Source organism: Bos taurus, chromosome 15 (genome assembly GCF_002263795.3).
Source record: "Bos taurus isolate L1 Dominette 01449 registration number 42190680 breed Hereford chromosome 15, ARS-UCD2.0, whole genome shotgun sequence".
NCBI lineage: Eukaryota > Metazoa > Chordata > Mammalia > Artiodactyla > Bovidae > Bos > Bos taurus.
The window spans coordinates 52,889,381-52,908,258 of NC_037342.1; the positions used below are offsets into that span (position 1 = coordinate 52,889,381).

Here is an 18,878-nt window from a genome sequence, read left to right on the forward strand (position 1 = left end):
CCTTGGGGAACTCCTGGACACCCTCCCCTCATGCTGAGAGCCCTAAATGGAGTCGTCTGTGTCTTCCCAGTGGAGCGGCCCATTTCCCATCCAGTGCCAAGAGCTCTGGAGGAGGCGGCAAGGGAGACAAGGAGGCATGGCAGTGATTTTCAGTGACATCCCTGGAGCTCTACAGGTCACTGGCACTGCCTTAGGATCTGCAGAGGACAGGGGGAGCCTGGTGGTGAGGGTGACCTAGGGCTTCTGCCTGGACCCAGTCAGAGCCAACATCTGATTGAGATAAAAGTTCATTGGAAGGATAGGCCCACAGTTAGAAGTAGTCTGAAGACCATACAGTAAAGAGCACAAAATTTAGTACTAGAGGACTGGAGTTCAAGTCCCAGGTTAGTTTTTACTAGTTAAGTGATACTAAACTATATCTGTAAAATAGAGCAATGATCCTTACTTCACAGAGTTACTGTGCGGATCATGAGATAACGTATGTAAAGTATCTAGAATATATAGAAAATGACAGCTATCATGAAGAGTGATATTGCTGAAGCTGCAGCAGGAAAACAACTAGTAACTGTCACCTAACCCCTGTTGACACCTGTGCTGCAGGCCAAGCCAGGGGCTCTGAGACAGCTCTGAGAGTTGGTCACTCTCCCACCTCCCACCCGGTCCTCACTCACTTGGATGGACGCAGGCTTTACCAGTGCGGAGGCACATAGCTGTACGCAGGGGTCCCTTGGGCCCTGTATGTTGGCATGGAGACAGGGTGTGCCCCGATCGCGGTGTGCTGGGGTGCAGTCAGCAGGGTACCTGAGCATCCGGAAGGAGAAGAGGAAACCTGATGAGGCCGTCCACGTGCTGGGACGAGGAGGAAGAGCCGTGATCTTTCACAGCTGCTCCCCGCCTGCTCATGAGCTGCCGCCCGCCCCTCCCCACCTTGCCAGGAGCCGTCTCCCAAGGGGAAACCTTCCTGATGCTCCAAGACAGCCAGTCTCCAGTGGCCTCCTTTCACTCTTCTCCGTGCGCTCCTCTCACTGCACGTCACACTGAGGTGTCTGCTGCTTTATGTGGCGCTGGTCGTCCCACTAACCTAGCTGTTCCTAAGGGTAGGCCTCTGGTTTGGTCTATCGGTATTTGGTCCCCAGGACCCAAACAATAAGGCTGGCACCCAGCAGATCTGCATCAGCTTGCTGACCTGATCTGGGGAGTGAGAGGCCTCAATGCTTACATTAGGGGCAGAGGAAAATCCCAACTCCCACCTCCTGGCCACTCAAGCCCTTGTATTCTCTTTCCCTAGAAGATGACCTCGCTGATTCTCTGAAAATTGGGTCTCTCAAGGTTATTCAGAGCCCTCTTGTCTTCTCATGCTCTTCTTTTAATGCCAACTCATCCAAAGACTTCCCCAAACCTGCTCTTCCTCTGGTGTCTCTCCCTAACTCCATCCTCAGGGCTTCTAGAGTAAGCCAGAAATGGAGAAGGGGTCCTCCTGGACTCCTGTTTCTTCCAAGACTCGCAATTAATTACCAGACAGGTCCTGAAGCTCCTGCCTGCTAAAGAACATTGCCCTGTGCCCTCCTGTTTGGGACTCTGCTGCTAGCAGAGTCCTAGCATCATTATCTCTCCTCTAAAGCACAGCTTTCCCCCCATATCTCCCCAACCCAGCTGTCTCCACCTTGCAGTCAGAGAGAATGATTAGACAAACCCTATCTCTCCCATGCTTAAACCTCTTTGCTAGCTCCCTGTTACCTATGTATTCGAGACTCTCCACCACTTTATCTCTGACAACTGCTCCAGCCACCCTTCCAACTCCATGCTCTCATTTTCTAAGCGATTTACACCATGTCCATTCTGTGAATGTGCTTTACTCATGTTCTCTCCCCTGGACTGCCCTTCCCTCTTTCATCTCTCTGATTAGCCTCTGTTCACCTTTTAAGGCCTAGCTCACTACATCCTCCATGGTGAAATCTTCCGCAGCCCTGTGGAGAGAGTTAGAGGGTCCCTAGAACTCCCAGGCACAGGATTCTTCATGTTATGCTACAGTCGATTCCATGACTGTGTTTTCCACTGTCATGAGTTCCTGGAGGAAGGGAATGGACACTGACATAGATGCTGCCCTTACCTGCTGACATCGCCATGGTGGTGCCGGCCACCATTCCCATGGCCACGCCGTTGGTCCTGGGAGCGGCGACAGGCGCCGGGTAGATGGCAGAGGGAATGCTGTTGGGCTGGACGACCGTGGTGTGGTGGATGACATGGGGCTGGGCAGCATACACCGGCTGTGTATAGTAAGCTCCCTGGGGGAAGAGGGGCTTTTGTCACACCGGCTTTTGGAGAGGTGGGGAGAGAGGGGAGGGGAGCCTGTCTCAAACCCTAAGGGATGGTGTCTGAGGATCTCTGGCCCAGGGACACAAGGTCTGAGGCTCTGCTCATGGAAGCACCGTGCTGGTGTGAATGCTTCCATTTTACATACTGGAAAAATGTCCTAAATGCAGAGCACTTCCCCAAATGTCTCTTACTATATATTTCCTTTTAGGCAAAAAGGTTGACGATGGAGACAATGGTCTGAGGTGACATCCCACTGCCTGGATCACATGACTGCTTTCTGCCATCACAGCCCTCAGGTCTGCTGATCTCTGGGCAGAGTAGACACAGGGCCTGGATCATCTTAATCCAGAGCTTCTCAAATGCTTCTACTAAATAATAACAAGAGCCTCTGACTGTGGACTGAGGTAGAGTGAGGGTATGTATAGGCTGTAAGGTTACTGCTTCAGTGACACAAGAATGACAGCTGATCAGAGCCACAAACTCTCTTTTCTTCCCCCTCCACCCCACCCACCCAGGCTGGTGGCTCCTTTACCTGCAGAAGAGGTGGACCCAGGCTTCTACATGTACTTACCTGGGCATACAGATTCTGCTGGGGGTAGGCACTTCTGATTGGATACATGGCCGTCTGGTAGGGGTTGGGTGAAGGGGAGTAGGGGGGCGGAGCAGTATTACTCTGGGTCGGTGGGACCTTGTATGGTGTCCCCGCAGTATATCCTGTACCAAGGCAATAAGAAAGACTTCCAATTAGTTGGCAGAACAGCATCGCTGGGAGGCAGCAGGTCCCAGTCACGACTCCCCAGACAAGCATGGGCTGAATCCAGGCTGGAAACACAGATGAGAACAGACAAAGTACAGGGCTCTGCCCAGAGAGCCCTGGCCCCAGAGGCAGCTCCCTCAGTCCTGGTGCATAGGGCTGCATGTGTGGCATCTTTTATTTCTCTGTGTCTCAGGGCTCTGAGGCTGGGACCAGATGATCTCTTAAGGGGCCCTTGAAACTCAGACAGTCTAGGATTCTGAAACCTGTACCATGAGACAGGCAGGTACATGTGGATGGGAGACCCTCAATCTGCTTGCTCTATACTGCACTCTCTCTTCTTGCTTTTAAATCTCTTCACTCAGTACCCTGGGGCATCTGCTGCTGCTGCTGCTTCTGTCTTGCTTTCTCCCTTACTCTCTCTTTCCTCCTTATATCTCTCTCCCTTTATGAACTGCTCTCCACCATACTCCTCTTCTTCCCTGTCAGGTTTTAAGGTGGAAACCTCATACAAAACACCATTCAGAGATCCTCCTTTTCTGAGATGCTGAAAAACTTTGCTCTACATGGCTTGCTTTTCCTCCCCTCCTGGGGCTTGGGGGAGGGCCACCGCTGCTTGAAAGACTGAAGTCAGAATAAAAAAGATTCACATCGACCTGGAACCCAGGCCACGTCTGGTCAGCAGGGTGGACAGAAGCTGGGGAGGGGGGCTGAGAAGTCAGGCTCCGAGAAGTTCACAATCAGCCATTCACACAAACTATGCTGCCTTTGAATTTCTGGAAAAGAGAGTCAGATCCTAAGTTCACAGGAAAAACCTGAAACATAAACCACTTAGGAACAAGGCTATGTCCTTAGAGAATCACAACATGGAATGATTCTATGGAAACTGAGCGATCATCAGGTAGCCCCACTCTCTGAGTTGAAGGGACAGTGCCAGGGGACCTTGGCTTTGGATCTCCAATGGGGTGTTGTTGGAGATTCTTCCCTGTGGTCCTCCATCCTGACTTGGTCTGGTTGACACATCACGAAACCTCTCTTGGCTTTAGGTCTTTTGCCTACAAGACGCTCAACAAGGACCCATTCAGTAACACGGAGCTGTTTTTATAAGGAACTGGAGGCAGAGTAAAAAGGGTGCTTTACTGGAAGAGAAGGGGTCCAGGCTTCAGTCCAGGCTTTCCTCCAATTTGCTGTAACTACTGCCAAGTCTCTGGGCCTTAGTTTCTTATATTGTAAAATCAGAAGGCTAAGAATGAAGATCTCTTCCTGAACTAAAATCCCATTGTTTTAAAGACACTGATTCTCTTCTACCCTAACCCCCATTTAAAGCAGGCTGCCACACAGTCACAAATCTCACTCAGGTCACACCACAGCCTGGGCATACCCTGATGAAATACTCAGGAGGATGTGAAAGCGACTGTGCAGTTACCACACAAGGCACTGCCAAAAGGTGCCCTGTCCTCTTCCCTGGAATCATGCCGTTTATCTTTCCACCTGGAGATTCCTAGTTTGTTCTGTGAAAAACTGGAGAAACTGATTTTGTGGTCAAACATGCTTGGGAAATAAGTAGCAATGAGGATGGAGTAGAGAAAAATACATTAATGAGAAGAGAGCATTGGTAAGAATTAGAAACTAACTGGAAGTGGAGATGTGAGTCAGTTGAGGAAGAAGTCTACAGCAGATTCCTCCAAGAGTCTAGACCATACAGCTAATCATGAAATGTGGTCCCGGGAGAAGCAGATACTGTGGGGGAAGTCAAGGAGCGTAGGTTTGCACATGTCTAGGAGCCGTTTGAGCTGTACTTCAACCAGAGACAGTTTACTTGTCTGTAGAAAAAAGGGATTCTCAAGATGGGCACGTCCCAAGAACATGAAGTATGATGCTAAGGGAGCCTAACTGCTATTCTGCCCCCTCCCCCCAAGGAAGGAGAAGGTGGGAGAGAAAGGGAGAGAAGAGGGGAGGAGGGAGAGGAGGAGGAGAAATATAAAATAAGAGAGAAATAGGTTTTATTCCATGACAGAGACAAGTTTTAAAGTAATAGGATGAACTGTGAATCTCAAGGGATAGGCATATGCAGGAGACTATTTCCAGATTTACCACAGGATCTTTTATTCATACTATTTACATTTGAAACATGCAAACCACAATTTTTGTGTGTGTGACTGCAGCTTGTTTTAGTAAATCAAGTTTTACTGTAACACAGCCATGCCCATTCATTTACATACTGACTATGGCTGCTTTACTGGCTGAATGGTAGTTATGTCAGAGACCATAAGGCCTGAAAAGTCTAAAATATTTATTATCTGCCCCTTTACAGGAAAAGCCTGTTAACTCCTGACTTAAAGAAATAAGACGCTATGGGGAGCCCTGGCAGAATGGAAAGCACCCCTCTTCCATGCAGGAGGGCAGGACACCCCCGAATACTAAGAATCCCTATCTCTGAAAGCTATATAGCATAGGGTTATAGTGATGAGCAATCTGGAGCCAGACTGACTGCCTGGGTCCAAACCCCAGCTCTCCTACTTAACAGCTGTAGAATACATCAGTTTCGTCATCTACAAAATGGGGACGATAATATCATCACTTACTTCATAGGGTTATAGTGATGAATACATGAATAAGTGCAAAGCCCTTAGAAGAAAGCCTGACACAATAAGAATAGTTCATATAGGTTACCTATTATTCCTTTCTCTCTCCCTGTATAGAGAGACAGTAAGCTTCCTGTTCTGGGACGTGTACAGAGACTGGTCTGAAAGATGACAGTAGACAGGAAGCTAAACCATAACTTTCATGGTGGGATCCAACTTGGAACACAGACTTCAGGATTCTAGAATTTTTAAATTTAATGGTTTAAAATGCCATGATTTTAAGATTCTTTAAAGTTAACACGCCAGTGGTGCTAGACTCTCCTTTATGTTTCCAGAGAAGGTGTGCTCAAGTTCTATCCTCTGGGAAGCCTGCACGCACCTTCTGTGTCACAAGGACAACCACATCTCACAAAGTGTTGACACTGTCCCTCTGAGGGAAATCAAGAGGCGCCCAGAGACTGCAGTAGAATTTGGTTTCTACACCTAGGAATAACCTTGTCTGAGAGTGTTTCCTTTCTTCATGTTATGAAATAGACACACATGAACTCAGAATACAAATCAGTTTAGCCAAAACACACTTGGTGGCCAAAATGATGATGCTGGAGAAGAAGGCCTTGCCTATTTGTCCAGAGAGGTTGAGAAGGGAGAAGCAGAACTGCAGAGCTAGAAGATATCTTAGAGATCATCAAGACCAGCACAAACGTTTCACAGATAAGACGACGACAGCAAGTGAGTGACTGCTCACGAGCACCCAGGACTCGGTGCTCCCTCCTCTAACTACAGTCCCCAAGTCCTGGGCTCGTCAGTGAGTCAGGTCAATTCTTCTCTTAAGGAATACGTTCATTGGACTAGATAATATCAGAAGATCTTTCCAGTGCTGATACTCTAAGCTGTGAGTATTTCAGTGAGACTTTTATGAGAAAATCCTTGCAGAGGACATTCCGTAACTGACTGATGGTCCTATCCACACCCTTGAGGATCAATGGAAATTCCCCTGGGCTACCTCAAGTATCACAGAATTCAGGGTTTATTACTTTATGCACCTAAATTAAAGGGGAAAAAAAAAAGCTGTTGGACTCGATACAAACAAAACAAAACCAAGTCAAAACAAAGACTCACTGATTTTGCTCAAATGAACTTAGACTCATCTCTTGAGGCCTGGGTCTCCTGAAAAGAGTCCTACCTAAGTCTGAAGGTTACAGAACTAGGACTTTGGAATGCTACACCTTAAGGACATTAGAGACTTGAATTCAATCCTCTCCAATTCAGGTGAAGAATCTAGAGCCCAGGGGAGCAGCAACTTTTCCAAAACTGCACAGCACATCAATGCAGAGCTGGGCCCAGAGATCAGGCTTACCATGCCCTGGGCAGAGTTCCTTTTTTGATCATATGTCTGTCTCTGTAGTCCAATCTTGGACATCTGGTATATTGGCCTTTGTATCCCCATTTCATTAAAGGCGATATTGTGAGAGAAAAAGGGAATTCGATCACTCGCAGTCCCAGCCCTGTCTTTTGAAAAAGGCTTTGTTTATGGTACCCTATTCTTTCTCTCGGGTTCCTAACCATAATTTTAAACTCCATCAAATAGGGTAATAAAGAGACTGTGTATATTAGCAAGATAAACCCTTTTTAGCCCTCTCTTTAATCCTTCTGCACTGTCGTAATTCTTTTTCAGCAGGAGAGCCCCTACCACTTTCAAATGCATTGATGCTCACATCAAGGATGCCTTTTAGACTAATCAGTTTATTGACTATCAGATTTATATGTCTGGACAAAGCTCTATGTATGAGACTTGCCTTGACCCCCAAGTCTCCTTGTTGGCAGCTGAACAAGAGAGTGCTGAATAAGTAGGAGGGAGACCTAATTACAAACAGGCTTAGCAAGTGTTAGTGAAATTAAACTGAATTTTTCAAAGGGTCCTGAGTTTTCTCTGGTATTAGAAGCCACAAAATCTGTGTGCTGGGAGAAACCCTGGGGGGATATGGGAGGACCAGTCAATCCTACCACTATCTATAAATTATAAGAAAGGGGGTACGCCTTGGCCCTTTCTAGTGACTGTGAGAGCCTGTGAGAGGACAGTGGGCTATAGCTACTGGGCAGTTCAGTGGAACTTCAGGAAGAGGTTAACATGGTGAAAGGCAAGGCCTTCTAATACAGATACTTCCCTGCTGTGGAAAAGACTGTCTCTGGAGGGAATGAATATGCCACACTTGGAGATGTGTGAACAAAGGCTAGTTGGCAGCTGGCAAGAAGGCCCCTGACAGGGTGGAGGATATTGGGTATACAGCGCCAAGATGACCTAGTCTAGTCTCATTTTACCTTTAGAAAAAATAAGGTCCAAAGCATGGTAATTATTCAAGGTTACACAGAACCAAGTCCACAATCCAAGTCTTTTGGTCTTCCACTCCAGGCCTCTTTCCGCTACACTGCAGTAGGTGTGTCTGTATGCATGTACCTCCATATGTGTGGATAGAAGAGATGTATTATATGCCCGCACATGTATCATATCATAGGTTATCTGGAAAAACTCCCTACTGCTATTGTCTCTCTCTTAAAAAACAGTAAAATTAATCTCAAGAAAAAAGTCCGTAATAGAAACTTATCCTAGGTGAAACCTTTCTCCAGTTGTGCTGCATTGGGCATAGTACCTTTCTGAGCTTCAGCTTTCAAAATAGAATAAAAATCCACCCAAACAGGACTATCGTGTAGATTAAATGAGAGCGTGATCATGAAAGCATATTCTTCAAAAGGTGAGAGTTATGTTGTATAAACTATGTTGACACGAAGGGGCAATGATAACTAAGGAGAAAACAATATTTTAATGAAAAACTTTAAATACAACATATTCTTCTAATTTACTTACTTAATAGAGTAATACTTCATTGAACCCCAGACCATGGGCCTAGTCTGCAACATCCCTCTGAGGGTCTGACCAGCCCATGTTGGCACAACTTAAGAGATAGGCGCTTACCACACGCAAAGCCAGCTATTTCTCTTTTGGACAGCTCCAAGAAAGCATGAAGATTTTCCTTACACAGAGTCAAAATGCCACTCGGTAATTTCTGAACACTGGCCCTCATTTTACCTAGTGGAGTCATTTTGTGTTAAAAATCAGAGGTGAAAGTGAAACCATCAGTCACTCCACTGAGCCTCGAGTGAACGGGACCCATCTGACCAGCCAGACCAGTTTCCGGCCTCCACTAGGACCCCTGCACTTACGTTGCTTCCATGGTGTAGCTTTCATGCAAGGGGCAGTATTTCTCAAGCAAGGGCCAATTTTGTACAACATAGCCACCTCCCAACTAAGAATTATCTGCTCCTGATGTCCACGGTGCTGAGGCTGAAAATCCTTGTGCTAGCTGGAGGAGGCCCCTCTGTCCAAAAGTCCACAAGCCTTTAAACTGCCCTTTGTCTTTTCCCCTGAAATGCAGTAACAGTCCTTCCCTCATCAAACTTCTTGGCAGATGAGTACTTCCTTCTCTTTCCCTCTCTGCTTTGTGTCTCCTCAAAGTGGGGTGCATGATTAAAGAGGATGACCTTTCCCTGTATGCTGCTGCTGCCAAGTCACTTCAGCCGTGTCCGATTCTGTGCGACCCCACAGACGGCAGCCCACCACGCTCCTGTATGAGGAGGGCCAATTTTTCAGTGGGTTGGAGAGAGAACCTCTTAAAACATTGTCTTACAAATGTCAGTTTTAAAAGTTCCCTTTCCTTTCTTCCTAAGAGACAAATCAGTCCCAACCAAGGGGAACAAGGAAAGGAGGAGACAGGCTGTATTTACTGAAAGCCGCAGAGGATGCTTGGTAAGTTCGGTTCTCGGTCCCGGTGTCCACTGGGAGGTGGAAGGTGCCTTCAGTGCCACAGGAAGACGAGTTCTGTGGCCAGGCCTGTTTCATCAGCAGAGTTGCTTAAGGGAAGACACAAGAATGGCATTAGGCAGAAATAAGAAGTGGGCACCACCAATCACAGACACAAAGCAAGGGTCTTGGGCTGGACGGAAACATATAACCCAAGGGGCCCCATTCAGACACACAGGATGGTTCAGCCTTTCTGAGATGGGTGAGTGGTTGGGAGGAGTGCTGAAATGAGCTTCTAAATGATTTGAAGCTGAGGAAATCTGACCTTACACTAATCAGGAGAGTTGGGATTTTCTACCCACTACTAAAAGCATGACAATGCTTATGAATACCACCTTCCACTGTCTGGCATTCTGGCCTAAGGCTCTGAGATATACCTTAGCCACTTCCTTGTTAATGTGTAGCAACTCGGAACCTTTGACTGCCTATTGGGCCAGATCAACTGAGTACTCCTTTTTCATGCCTGAAATCTCAGCTGGAGGTGTATTTAACAACCGCTTTCAGAGAGACCCCAGAATGCTAATTACCACCTGACGTGAACCTTGCTGGACTGCCATTTCTTGTAAAGGGACTGAGCTTTGGCAGCTTGGAAGGCACAGGCTGTCCAGTGGGACTCTCCCTGCAAACTCCTTCTCCTGTGCACCTAGCGGGGACCAGGCAGAAAGGCCTCTGGCACACCCTTTGTACCTCCTGCCACAGTGCTCCACCTGAGACATGGCCTCATGAATTAGAGACGAAATCTTCTGGGCCATCAAGAAAGCAACTGTCAACCTTAGAGTAGATGTGAAATAGAGATGAAGCCCAGTTTGAAAGAAATCTGCAGAGACTTTCCAGGCTGACTCAAAGCTCAGCTTGAGAAATTTGAAGGCTGATGCTTCCTATGTTCTAGAAGTGGGGAGTGACTCAAAAAACTTACCTTCATGTGTCCTGTAGGGAAGGTAAGGAAATACAGTTTCAAAGGAGGGGGATGCCTAATGTTTTAGGTATCTCCCTTGATCTATTTTCAAACACTAGAGAAGAAATATTCCTGACCCAAATTTCTACTTAGGACTAAAAAATGATTTTAGCAGTATCTTTTCCACTCAAATAAGGTCTTGGGAGTCATGGATATGGGGTGTTTTAAAGTATATTAGTATTGGCAACAGTTGGATATACTTGAAACATTTTAACAAGGGGCTGAGGTAGACAGGGTAGTAAGAGCAGCAAATTTGCCTATACTCTCTCATTCCATCAGGACAAGGATAGTCCACTCCAGACAAATTCCCATAAACCCCTCTGCCTGTCCAGGTAACTGGAAACGCCTCTGTCCTTCAGTCGTCAAAGTACTGTGGCCAGAGGAGGAGGTCAAAGACTCTGCTGTTTTAGCTGAACCAAGGAAAAGAGTGTAGCTGTTCTGGGCTGACTCTGAGCTTGCATCAATGGCCCGCAATATATACAACAGATGCTGAGAAATGAGAAGGAAATCATGGGCAGGGAAGTGACACTAAAAGGAGAATTCTGGTAGAAGAAATGGAGATCCAGCAGAATTCCATGCAGAGTCCAGGGCCTTTGCTGGACATTGGATCATGACTCTGCAGACAACAAAGGAGGAGGGCAGTCAATTTTAAACAATTACCTTGAGTTTCTTTGCCTGAGGGGCGGGGATGGGGGGAGTGGTGGGGATTAATAAAGGAACCAATTAGTGTTGAAAAATCCTATTAAGATGGCTCCAAGTTTAGAACCTGCCACTCCACTTGGCTGGAAAGCCCTGACCACCTAAATCAACTCCCTAAAAAAGTAAAACATTCACTCTAAGAAGTCAGATAGAGCAAGCCCAGGCCCTCTAGACTCCACAGGAATCTACCAGAGGGCAGGAGCCTGAAATCTGACTGTGGAGAATTTGGATGTCCTATTCTGGTCCAGTTTTTAACCCAAATGGTGCATACTTTACCATAATTTTAACCATAAACCAAAAGTTTGACATTAGCCTGAAGGACCATGTGACAATTAAAGTCCGTCAAAATCAACCAGAGAGCAACTGAGGCCTACACTGCACTCAGCACTGAGGGGAGTGCCACGGTGGACAGGAACACACGTGGGTCATGGGCACCGCACACAAGGTTATTTATGGTCTAGCTGGGGATGCAACACAGCCACACGCCAGCCAGAGAGTGAACAAGACAGCATCACGCACAGCAAACAATGTTCCAGGCTAACCAGGAAAGAAGCAAGTGTGACTGTGCCTTTGATTTGTGTATTTCCCAACTGAGCCAGTGAACTAAACCATACATGTTTGTGAAGAAGTGGATATTTTGTTCTGGCTTCATTATAAAGAAAATAAAAACTAATATTTCTGTAGTTTTCTATATATATGAATATATAATAATCTACGTAACTAGATAAATATGAAGACTAAAACAACAAATAGCAGCTGTCAATCTGCTCTCCTCATTAGTTAGATATACCATATGATTCTCCTTGTCCATGTACAATTCTAAAGTAACCTGTTGCTGGTAGCAATTCAGAACTCAGTTGTGGGATGAAGACAATCCAACTGACACTTTGAGAGGCGTGGTAACAGAGAAGGCTGCTCTGACAGGCATGCCTGCTCCTGGTGCCATGAAAGGTACCAACTCCTAGAAATGATCTATATTTTGAATAAATACGTGTGTATATATTTGTCAAATACTATTGAGGTGCATGTTTGAGACTGGCGAAACTTTATGGAGTGCTATATATGTACTATTCCTCAATTTACAAAAAGAGAGAGAGAACCCAGTCACAGCATGCTGCCCACGTCCAAGTGCTGGGTTGTTCACATCCCTGGACACGGGGCCCTCACGCCCTCTGACACTTGAACAATCTGTTAAGCACACTTACAAGGAGGAGAGGCAGCAAGGGACCATCATCCTGAACAATGCAGTGTGTCAGGAAATCTGAGTTCTGGCCTGGGCTGTGCCACTTGTTAGCTGTGGGACCTTGGGCAAGTCACGACACCTTTCTAAACTTCAGATTTTTGTCTCACAATACGACAATAAATAACCACTACTTGATCGCTTGACAGCACTGATTGTGAGGATCAAAAATCAAGTATCTGGTCTCACAGTTTCTGATTCTGGGGCTTGCCCACTCCTCCACTCACAGATGTGGCAGCTCCATGGAAGCTCTCATCACCTCCTCCCTGAATTACTGCAACTGCTTCCTCTCTCTGTTTTCAGACCTGCTAACTCCAATCTCCAAGCTGCAAGCAGAGTGATATTTCTAAGACCTATATCTAATCACAAAACCTTCTTTCTTAAAAACATCCCATGGTCCTCCACTACCTAACGCCTTGTGTGGCACTTAAGGCCCCTCAAGATCTAGTCCTATGATCTCTCTAGATTCTTTTTGTTCTCGCTCTCAACCCTACATGTCAGCCACACAAATCGCTCACCATTCCAAGACTATGCCAAGAAGCATCACTTCTCTGTATTTTTGCTCACACTGCTCACTCTTCCTGGCATATCTTTCCCCAGATGCCACCTGGTAGGCATTTATTAATCCATCAACCATGAACTGAAGACTTGCCTCCACTATGAGGTCCTTTTCTCCCCCCCAATTCTTGACCATACTTCTCTCATGTGCCCCATTTGGTTCACTATCCCAGTTCCTGTGTTTCTTAGAAGTTCCCTGCTGGTTTGTCTATCTCCCCTGTTAAACTGTGAGCTCCTTGAAAACAAGAACTCTGTCTTACTGACCTCTGCAGCTTCAAAGGGCCCCCAGCTTAGGGTCCGGAACAGAACCATCTGTGAAGAGAAGAGCTCCATACTACTCTTAATATTTAGATGCTACAACTGGAAGGGAAAGGAAGCAGGAGTGCTTCTCTCACTTTCTATGGAGCCTTCTGTTCAAGTTCATATATTCTGAGGCAAACAAAAATGATTCCTCATAAACAATAAGAGAAACAGGTCTGTGACTAGCAAAAATGAAATAATAAGATTTTAAGAGGGCCCTCTATTAGCATTTAAAGGGACCTCAGAGATCATCTGGAATAAAACACTTAATGGCCTGGAGATACTAGCAAATTGCCCAAGATCACGCAGCCTACAGCAGCATAAAGGAGAGATTTTCACAGCTCATCTCCTAAAAGATGGGCCACACACAAATTCAATTTTCAACATCCAAATAATTCAAGGTTAAAAGTTGAGAAAGTGTGCAGAGACTTTACAAAAACATTGTCCTGAGCAGCCCAGGAAAGGGTGGTGAAAGCAACAAGTCCCCGCTATGGTCCCTTCCTGTCTATGACAAAAAAGGACCTAGTCAAGTTACACTGCTGGGACCCTCACAGGTGCCCAGGAGTTCCCCGTGGTGCCTTGGGGCTGGAGTCCACACTGCCCAGAGAATCCAGTTCTGGTCCCTGGTTTATTAGCACACTTGACCCTCACCTCTCACCATCTAGGAAAATGCCCCCAGATGAGCCAGAACTCAAGATCTGGGCTGAGGGAATAGATGCATCTAAAGTTAACCAGGTCTTTAAACATGTGAGACTGCCAATGCAGATGGAAAAATCTGATCCTGGGGCAGACTGGTTTTTTGCGTTCTTACAGGCATAATCCAGGTATTCCTCCACAGGGGCTGCCACACAGCCAATAGAGGAGCCATGGAGGCCCAGGGATTTTTGTTCACTGGTTTGAATTCAGCAGTCACAGGGTGAAGGTTTCTGACCTAGGTCAGATGAGACCCCGGAGGTGAGGAAAGGGAGAGACGCCTTTTAGTGCCATGATCCTTCACTGCTGCCCTAGGGGACGGTTCATATGTGTCTCCAACCCATGATTTTGCACCATCAGACATGTTCCTGCATGCTTTAGGAACTGCTGCTGAGCCACCTGGGGGAGCCCAAGCCTAGGGGATGGGATTTGGGGAGGAAAGGAGAGGGGATCTACTGTTGTTACGAGATAACACATTCATAGGCCATAATACAGATGAGGAAAAATAGCTTTCCTACCATAAGCTGAATGCAGGAACTGAAACTCTGTTGGATAGAAATGTTAGTTGAAATTACCACTAAGAATCTGTGCAAAGTAGTACATATTGCAGTTACAAAAACAGACTTTGTCTCAAAATAGCAGTTTCCCCCGGGCTACATAAGAAAACCGTAAACGCAAAGGGTACAAAGTACCTCCACCCTGGAGAGGGTGACAGACTTGCCATCCAGGAAAGCCCACTCACTGGGGAGGGGTACCCTTTGGATGCCACGACATCTTCCAGGAAGCTGACCCAGAGCTGCCTGGAAGTGCATATGTCCAAGTTCCTGCCTGCTCGTTGCTTGTTTATGCTAAGAATAAATTTCAGTTCTCCCAAGCATTGCAGAGGGACTTCACACACGACAGAGGCAGTATGTGCTGGATAAAAAGCTAAAGGTTTAGGGACAAAACCACCATCTTTGGTCTCTGAAGAGCTCTCTATAGTGCTGGAGGGCTAGGACCAATGCAGGGGCACTTTATTCCCTGAAACCTCTGGGAGAGTGTGCTGCTGTAGAAGGGGCAGACTGTGGGCAGTCAGACTGGCTTTGAATCTGAGCTCCACTGCTCTTTAGCTGTGCAACTTTGCACAAGTAATTTTACCTCTCTGAGCAAAACTGGAGACAAGAATCTCTAACTCACAAGACTGTAGGAAAAAAAAAATTTTGTGACAAGACCTGCATGGTGCCTGGATCATGGCAGATGTTCAGAAAACAAAAATTCCTTCCCCTTCCCAGGTTCACCATATGCGCAATGGGAACAATGTATCTAGTCTAGAAGGCTGCTATGAAATCAAGTGCGACAACAGATGACAATGATTTATAAAGATTTTTTTGTGAGGAGGTATTTCATTTTTATCTATGTTAGTTATTCTGTTTTTCCTTTCGCTTCATTTTCAAGTCAGATTACCATTAATATGACACATCCTTTGGTCTCTAGATTCTGAAAACAAGTCTCTACTGGCTACACCTCCTGCGGGGTCAAATTTAAAGAAGAGCCCTCAAGTCGTTAGAGCTTGGAAAAAAGCTCCAAGTACCCAAGCTGCTTTCAAAACCAATGAAGGAGTGAAACATTGCCCTGCATTCTGGACAGATGACATTGTAGGGTACTCAGTACTGCTAAAAAAAAAGCTCTTTTTTGAAGCAACGTCTTTGTCTCCTTGAAGAAGCTGAGAGAAATTTCAACCTGATAGCCTGGCTTCTCTGCAGGCTTCTATCCTACAGCATTTCTCAGCATCACAAATGGCAGCTCTGGCAGGAAGCTGAGAGCATCTACAACATCTTTGCTGTCCTTGAGTCGGTGCCTCCACCACAGTCAAGAGACCTGGAAACGCAGAGGCCAGCCTCCCACCGTATGCCACAGACCAGCTGCGTGCATATGTAACTCCAAAGACAAAAGGATCTGCCAAGGTCACACCAGAATCAGTAGCAGAGTTAGTGCTACAACCCTGGTCTTCCAACTCCCAGTTTGGAGCTTTCTGACACAGCATGCTAATACCACCCTGTGTAGTGGACTATGTGGGTTCCTGAGAAAATGGTTTAGTCAGAGCTTAGAAATATGTTGATTTTTAAAAATGCAAAATTGGGGAAAATCAAGTTAGATGTGGGTTGATATTTTGTGTGCATTAAAATTAAAACTTAATCAGTACTTTATACATGCTAGGAGCTTTCCAATCTATCCATTCTCCCCCACCCCACTGCCCCAGTTTCAGGTTTTTTCTATCTGCTCTCCCTTCCCTCTCTCACCTGACTGCTCTAACATCTCAATTTCTCTCTAGTTAACTGCAACTATAATGTGGTTAAGAGTGCATGCGGATGTGGTGGCTGGATGCCTGGATTGGGATCTTTGGGCTAGTTCCATTAACTTCTCTAAGTTTTAGTTTTCCCATTTAGAAAAGTGGGAATAACAGTAATGACCTCAAAGGTCTGCTGTGATATAAAACAAGTTAATACCCATAAAGAGCTTAAAATAGCCCCTGACACACTAGGACCATTCAACAAATGTTAGCTATTTATTCCCTTTCCTTCTGCTTTCTTGGCAAACTAATCCTAAATCTATCATCAGAAGTTTGGAACATTATGAAAGAATATCCCAGGGCTGGGGGAGAGCCTTGAGAAACGCACAGTCTCCACCTCAGTTGCGCCTCCAACGTTACATGGCTGTGCTACTGCTCAAGTCTCCTCTCCCACCTCTCACAGTAAGGTTCATCCCTGACCTCTCTCGTTGAGAACACTCCCTCTCTCCTTGCTCACTTGTCTCAGCAAATCAAGATCAGGAGATAAGAACTCTACACTTCCCACTGGGCAAGTTATTCTAAGCACATCCACCTGTGACCTTTCCTTTAGTCTGAGAAGAAGAGCTGCTCTTCCATGGGAAGCACCCCATTCCACTAGCTCCCCAAAACAAATGAGAGAATTGAGGTCTGGACTTCCCACACCTCCACAGCCTCCTTGGAAGCTTGGCTCCATCTGACACTCTTTCTTCTGTGTCTCAATGTCCTCTCCACTTGCTCCTTCTCATCAGTACTTATTTAATGTTCATTTCCAGAAAGAACAAAAACAAAACCCCTCCTTTAACCCTGTCTCCCCTTCTACTCAATCCCCCTCCGTCCTCCTTTTGCTAGTAGCCAAGCCTCTTGTAACTGTAGGCTCCATCTGCCAAATCCATTCCTTCACTCCCAGCCTCCCCGCCCTGACCACTTCCGCAGAGGTCACTGATGGCCTCCTGACTATGAAGACAACGCATCTCCTTCACCCTGGATCTTACCTGACCTTCTACACTACTCATCTCATTGTGTTTTAGACTGGGTAGTTTACCAAGACAATTCACAGATTTCATAGCATTGAAATCATTTTTATACTATAAGATTAGTATCAAAACCACCATAGTTTTTAAGTAAGATAGAACTTATCAAATTTGATTAAGTCTTTTATAAGAGAGAATTTCTGTAGTTTTCATTGCTTCTGCCTCCTACTATGTGCTTTTGGAGAAATATATACCTAATTGATTAAAGTGAGTATAGAATAAAATATCAGTGGTGAGATATCATTAGAGATTTTTTTTTGAGCCTGTGTGTCACTGTTCCCCTCACAAGCTTTTTGAGGGCAATGACTGCAGTTTCACAAATCTGAATCATCTATAGGGTCTTCCAGAGTGCCCTTGGCATAGCAAGGGCAAGTGGAAATAATGTACCTATGTAAACACTTTAGGGATTAACATCACTTATTTGCATAAAATAGTTCTTATTTGCCAAAAAAAGAGCAGGGCTCATGATATGCATGTGCATGTGAGTATAATATGATCATGACATTATCCCTACTTTAGGAGGGGCAATTGAGGCTCAGAGGTCAGGAGACTTTAAGATTGCTAATCTAGGAAGTGACAGAGTCGGAATGCAAATCTAGGTCTTCTGACACAGCCCATGTTTGTCTCATTTAAACATCCTGGAAGAAAGGGAACGACAGTGGGGTGAATCCTGGATTGGCACAGAAAAGCATGAGACCAAGAACCCTTAGATCTTTCTAGTCCATATGTTACTGTTGATTCATTGGGTAAGTTGGATAAAACACTGCTTTTCTCTGCACTTCCACTGTCAAGAGAAGGGACTGAACTGGAGGCTCTCTAAGGCCTTTTCAAGCTTTCTCACTTTAGAATAATAATTACTAAACATGAAAATGAGGGTATTATCATGACAGTCAAGGACTTTCCAAATCTGGTCCTCGAACATCTGTAATCCAGATTCTGGACTGCCCCGCCCAAGAGCCTATGCTTCAATCATTCTCACTACTTTGATGTTCTTCAGTGTCATTCCTCCCATCTCCGTGCTTTTGCCCAGGTTCTACTCCACCTAGAATGCCCAACTTTTCCTTTGTATGTTTAAAAAAATGCCTCTCAGCAATAACAACAAAACCCAACCAACTAAAACAAACACACAAAAAAGAATGCCTCTTAACAACAACAAAAACCCCTCCACCAACCAAACAAAAAAGAATGCTTCTTACTTCTCTCTCAAGTATCCACTGCTAAGTCTTCTGTTAAGCCTTCCCCTACACTCTGAACCCCAAGCAGAGGTTGTTCCCTCCTTTGCTTCCTCTCCTCTTATATGTATTCCTTTGATAATATTCATCACACCATACAGCCAGGAATTTGTTTACATGTAAGCTACTTTAGGCAAAGATAATATCTTTCCTTTTATTCTGTTCTAGTTTGGAGGGCATTCAGCAAATACTTGTTGAATAAATGAAGAGGAACTTACACAAAACCATCTACAACAGTGAGGTAGGTAGCACATTTCTCAGAGGTGAGGTAAGTTGTCTAAGGCCTCACAACTAGTGAGTTAAATAATCAGGATTTAAACCCAAGACTTACAAACTGCAGAGCCCACAATC

The 18,878-nt window shown here is 45.6% G+C and overlaps 1 protein-coding gene across 10 annotated transcripts in view; it reads right to left on the reverse strand.

Moving 5' to 3' along the window:
- Positions 1-18,878, reverse strand: part of FAM168A (family with sequence similarity 168 member A) — a 202,528-nt gene that overhangs the window by 6,075 nt on the left and 177,575 nt on the right. For 6 of the 10 annotated variants that reach the window (XM_059874897.1, XM_005216229.5, XM_005216228.5 and 3 more), the window contains 5 exons: positions 14,475-14,501; positions 9,436-9,561; positions 2,888-3,030; positions 2,111-2,285; positions 672-801 (listed from right to left, as the gene is read on the reverse strand). In XM_059874897.1, the coding sequence (XP_059730880.1) occupies positions 689-801; positions 2,111-2,285; positions 2,888-3,030; positions 9,436-9,561; positions 14,475-14,501 (584 nt within the window). In that variant the 3' untranslated portion in view covers positions 672-688. Of the gene's footprint in view, positions 1-671; positions 802-2,110; positions 2,286-2,887; positions 3,031-9,435; positions 9,562-14,474; positions 14,502-18,878 lie in introns of those variants that run through there. The other 4 variants (XM_024975429.2, XM_059874898.1, NM_001205572.1 and 1 more) reach the window with 3 other exon arrangements.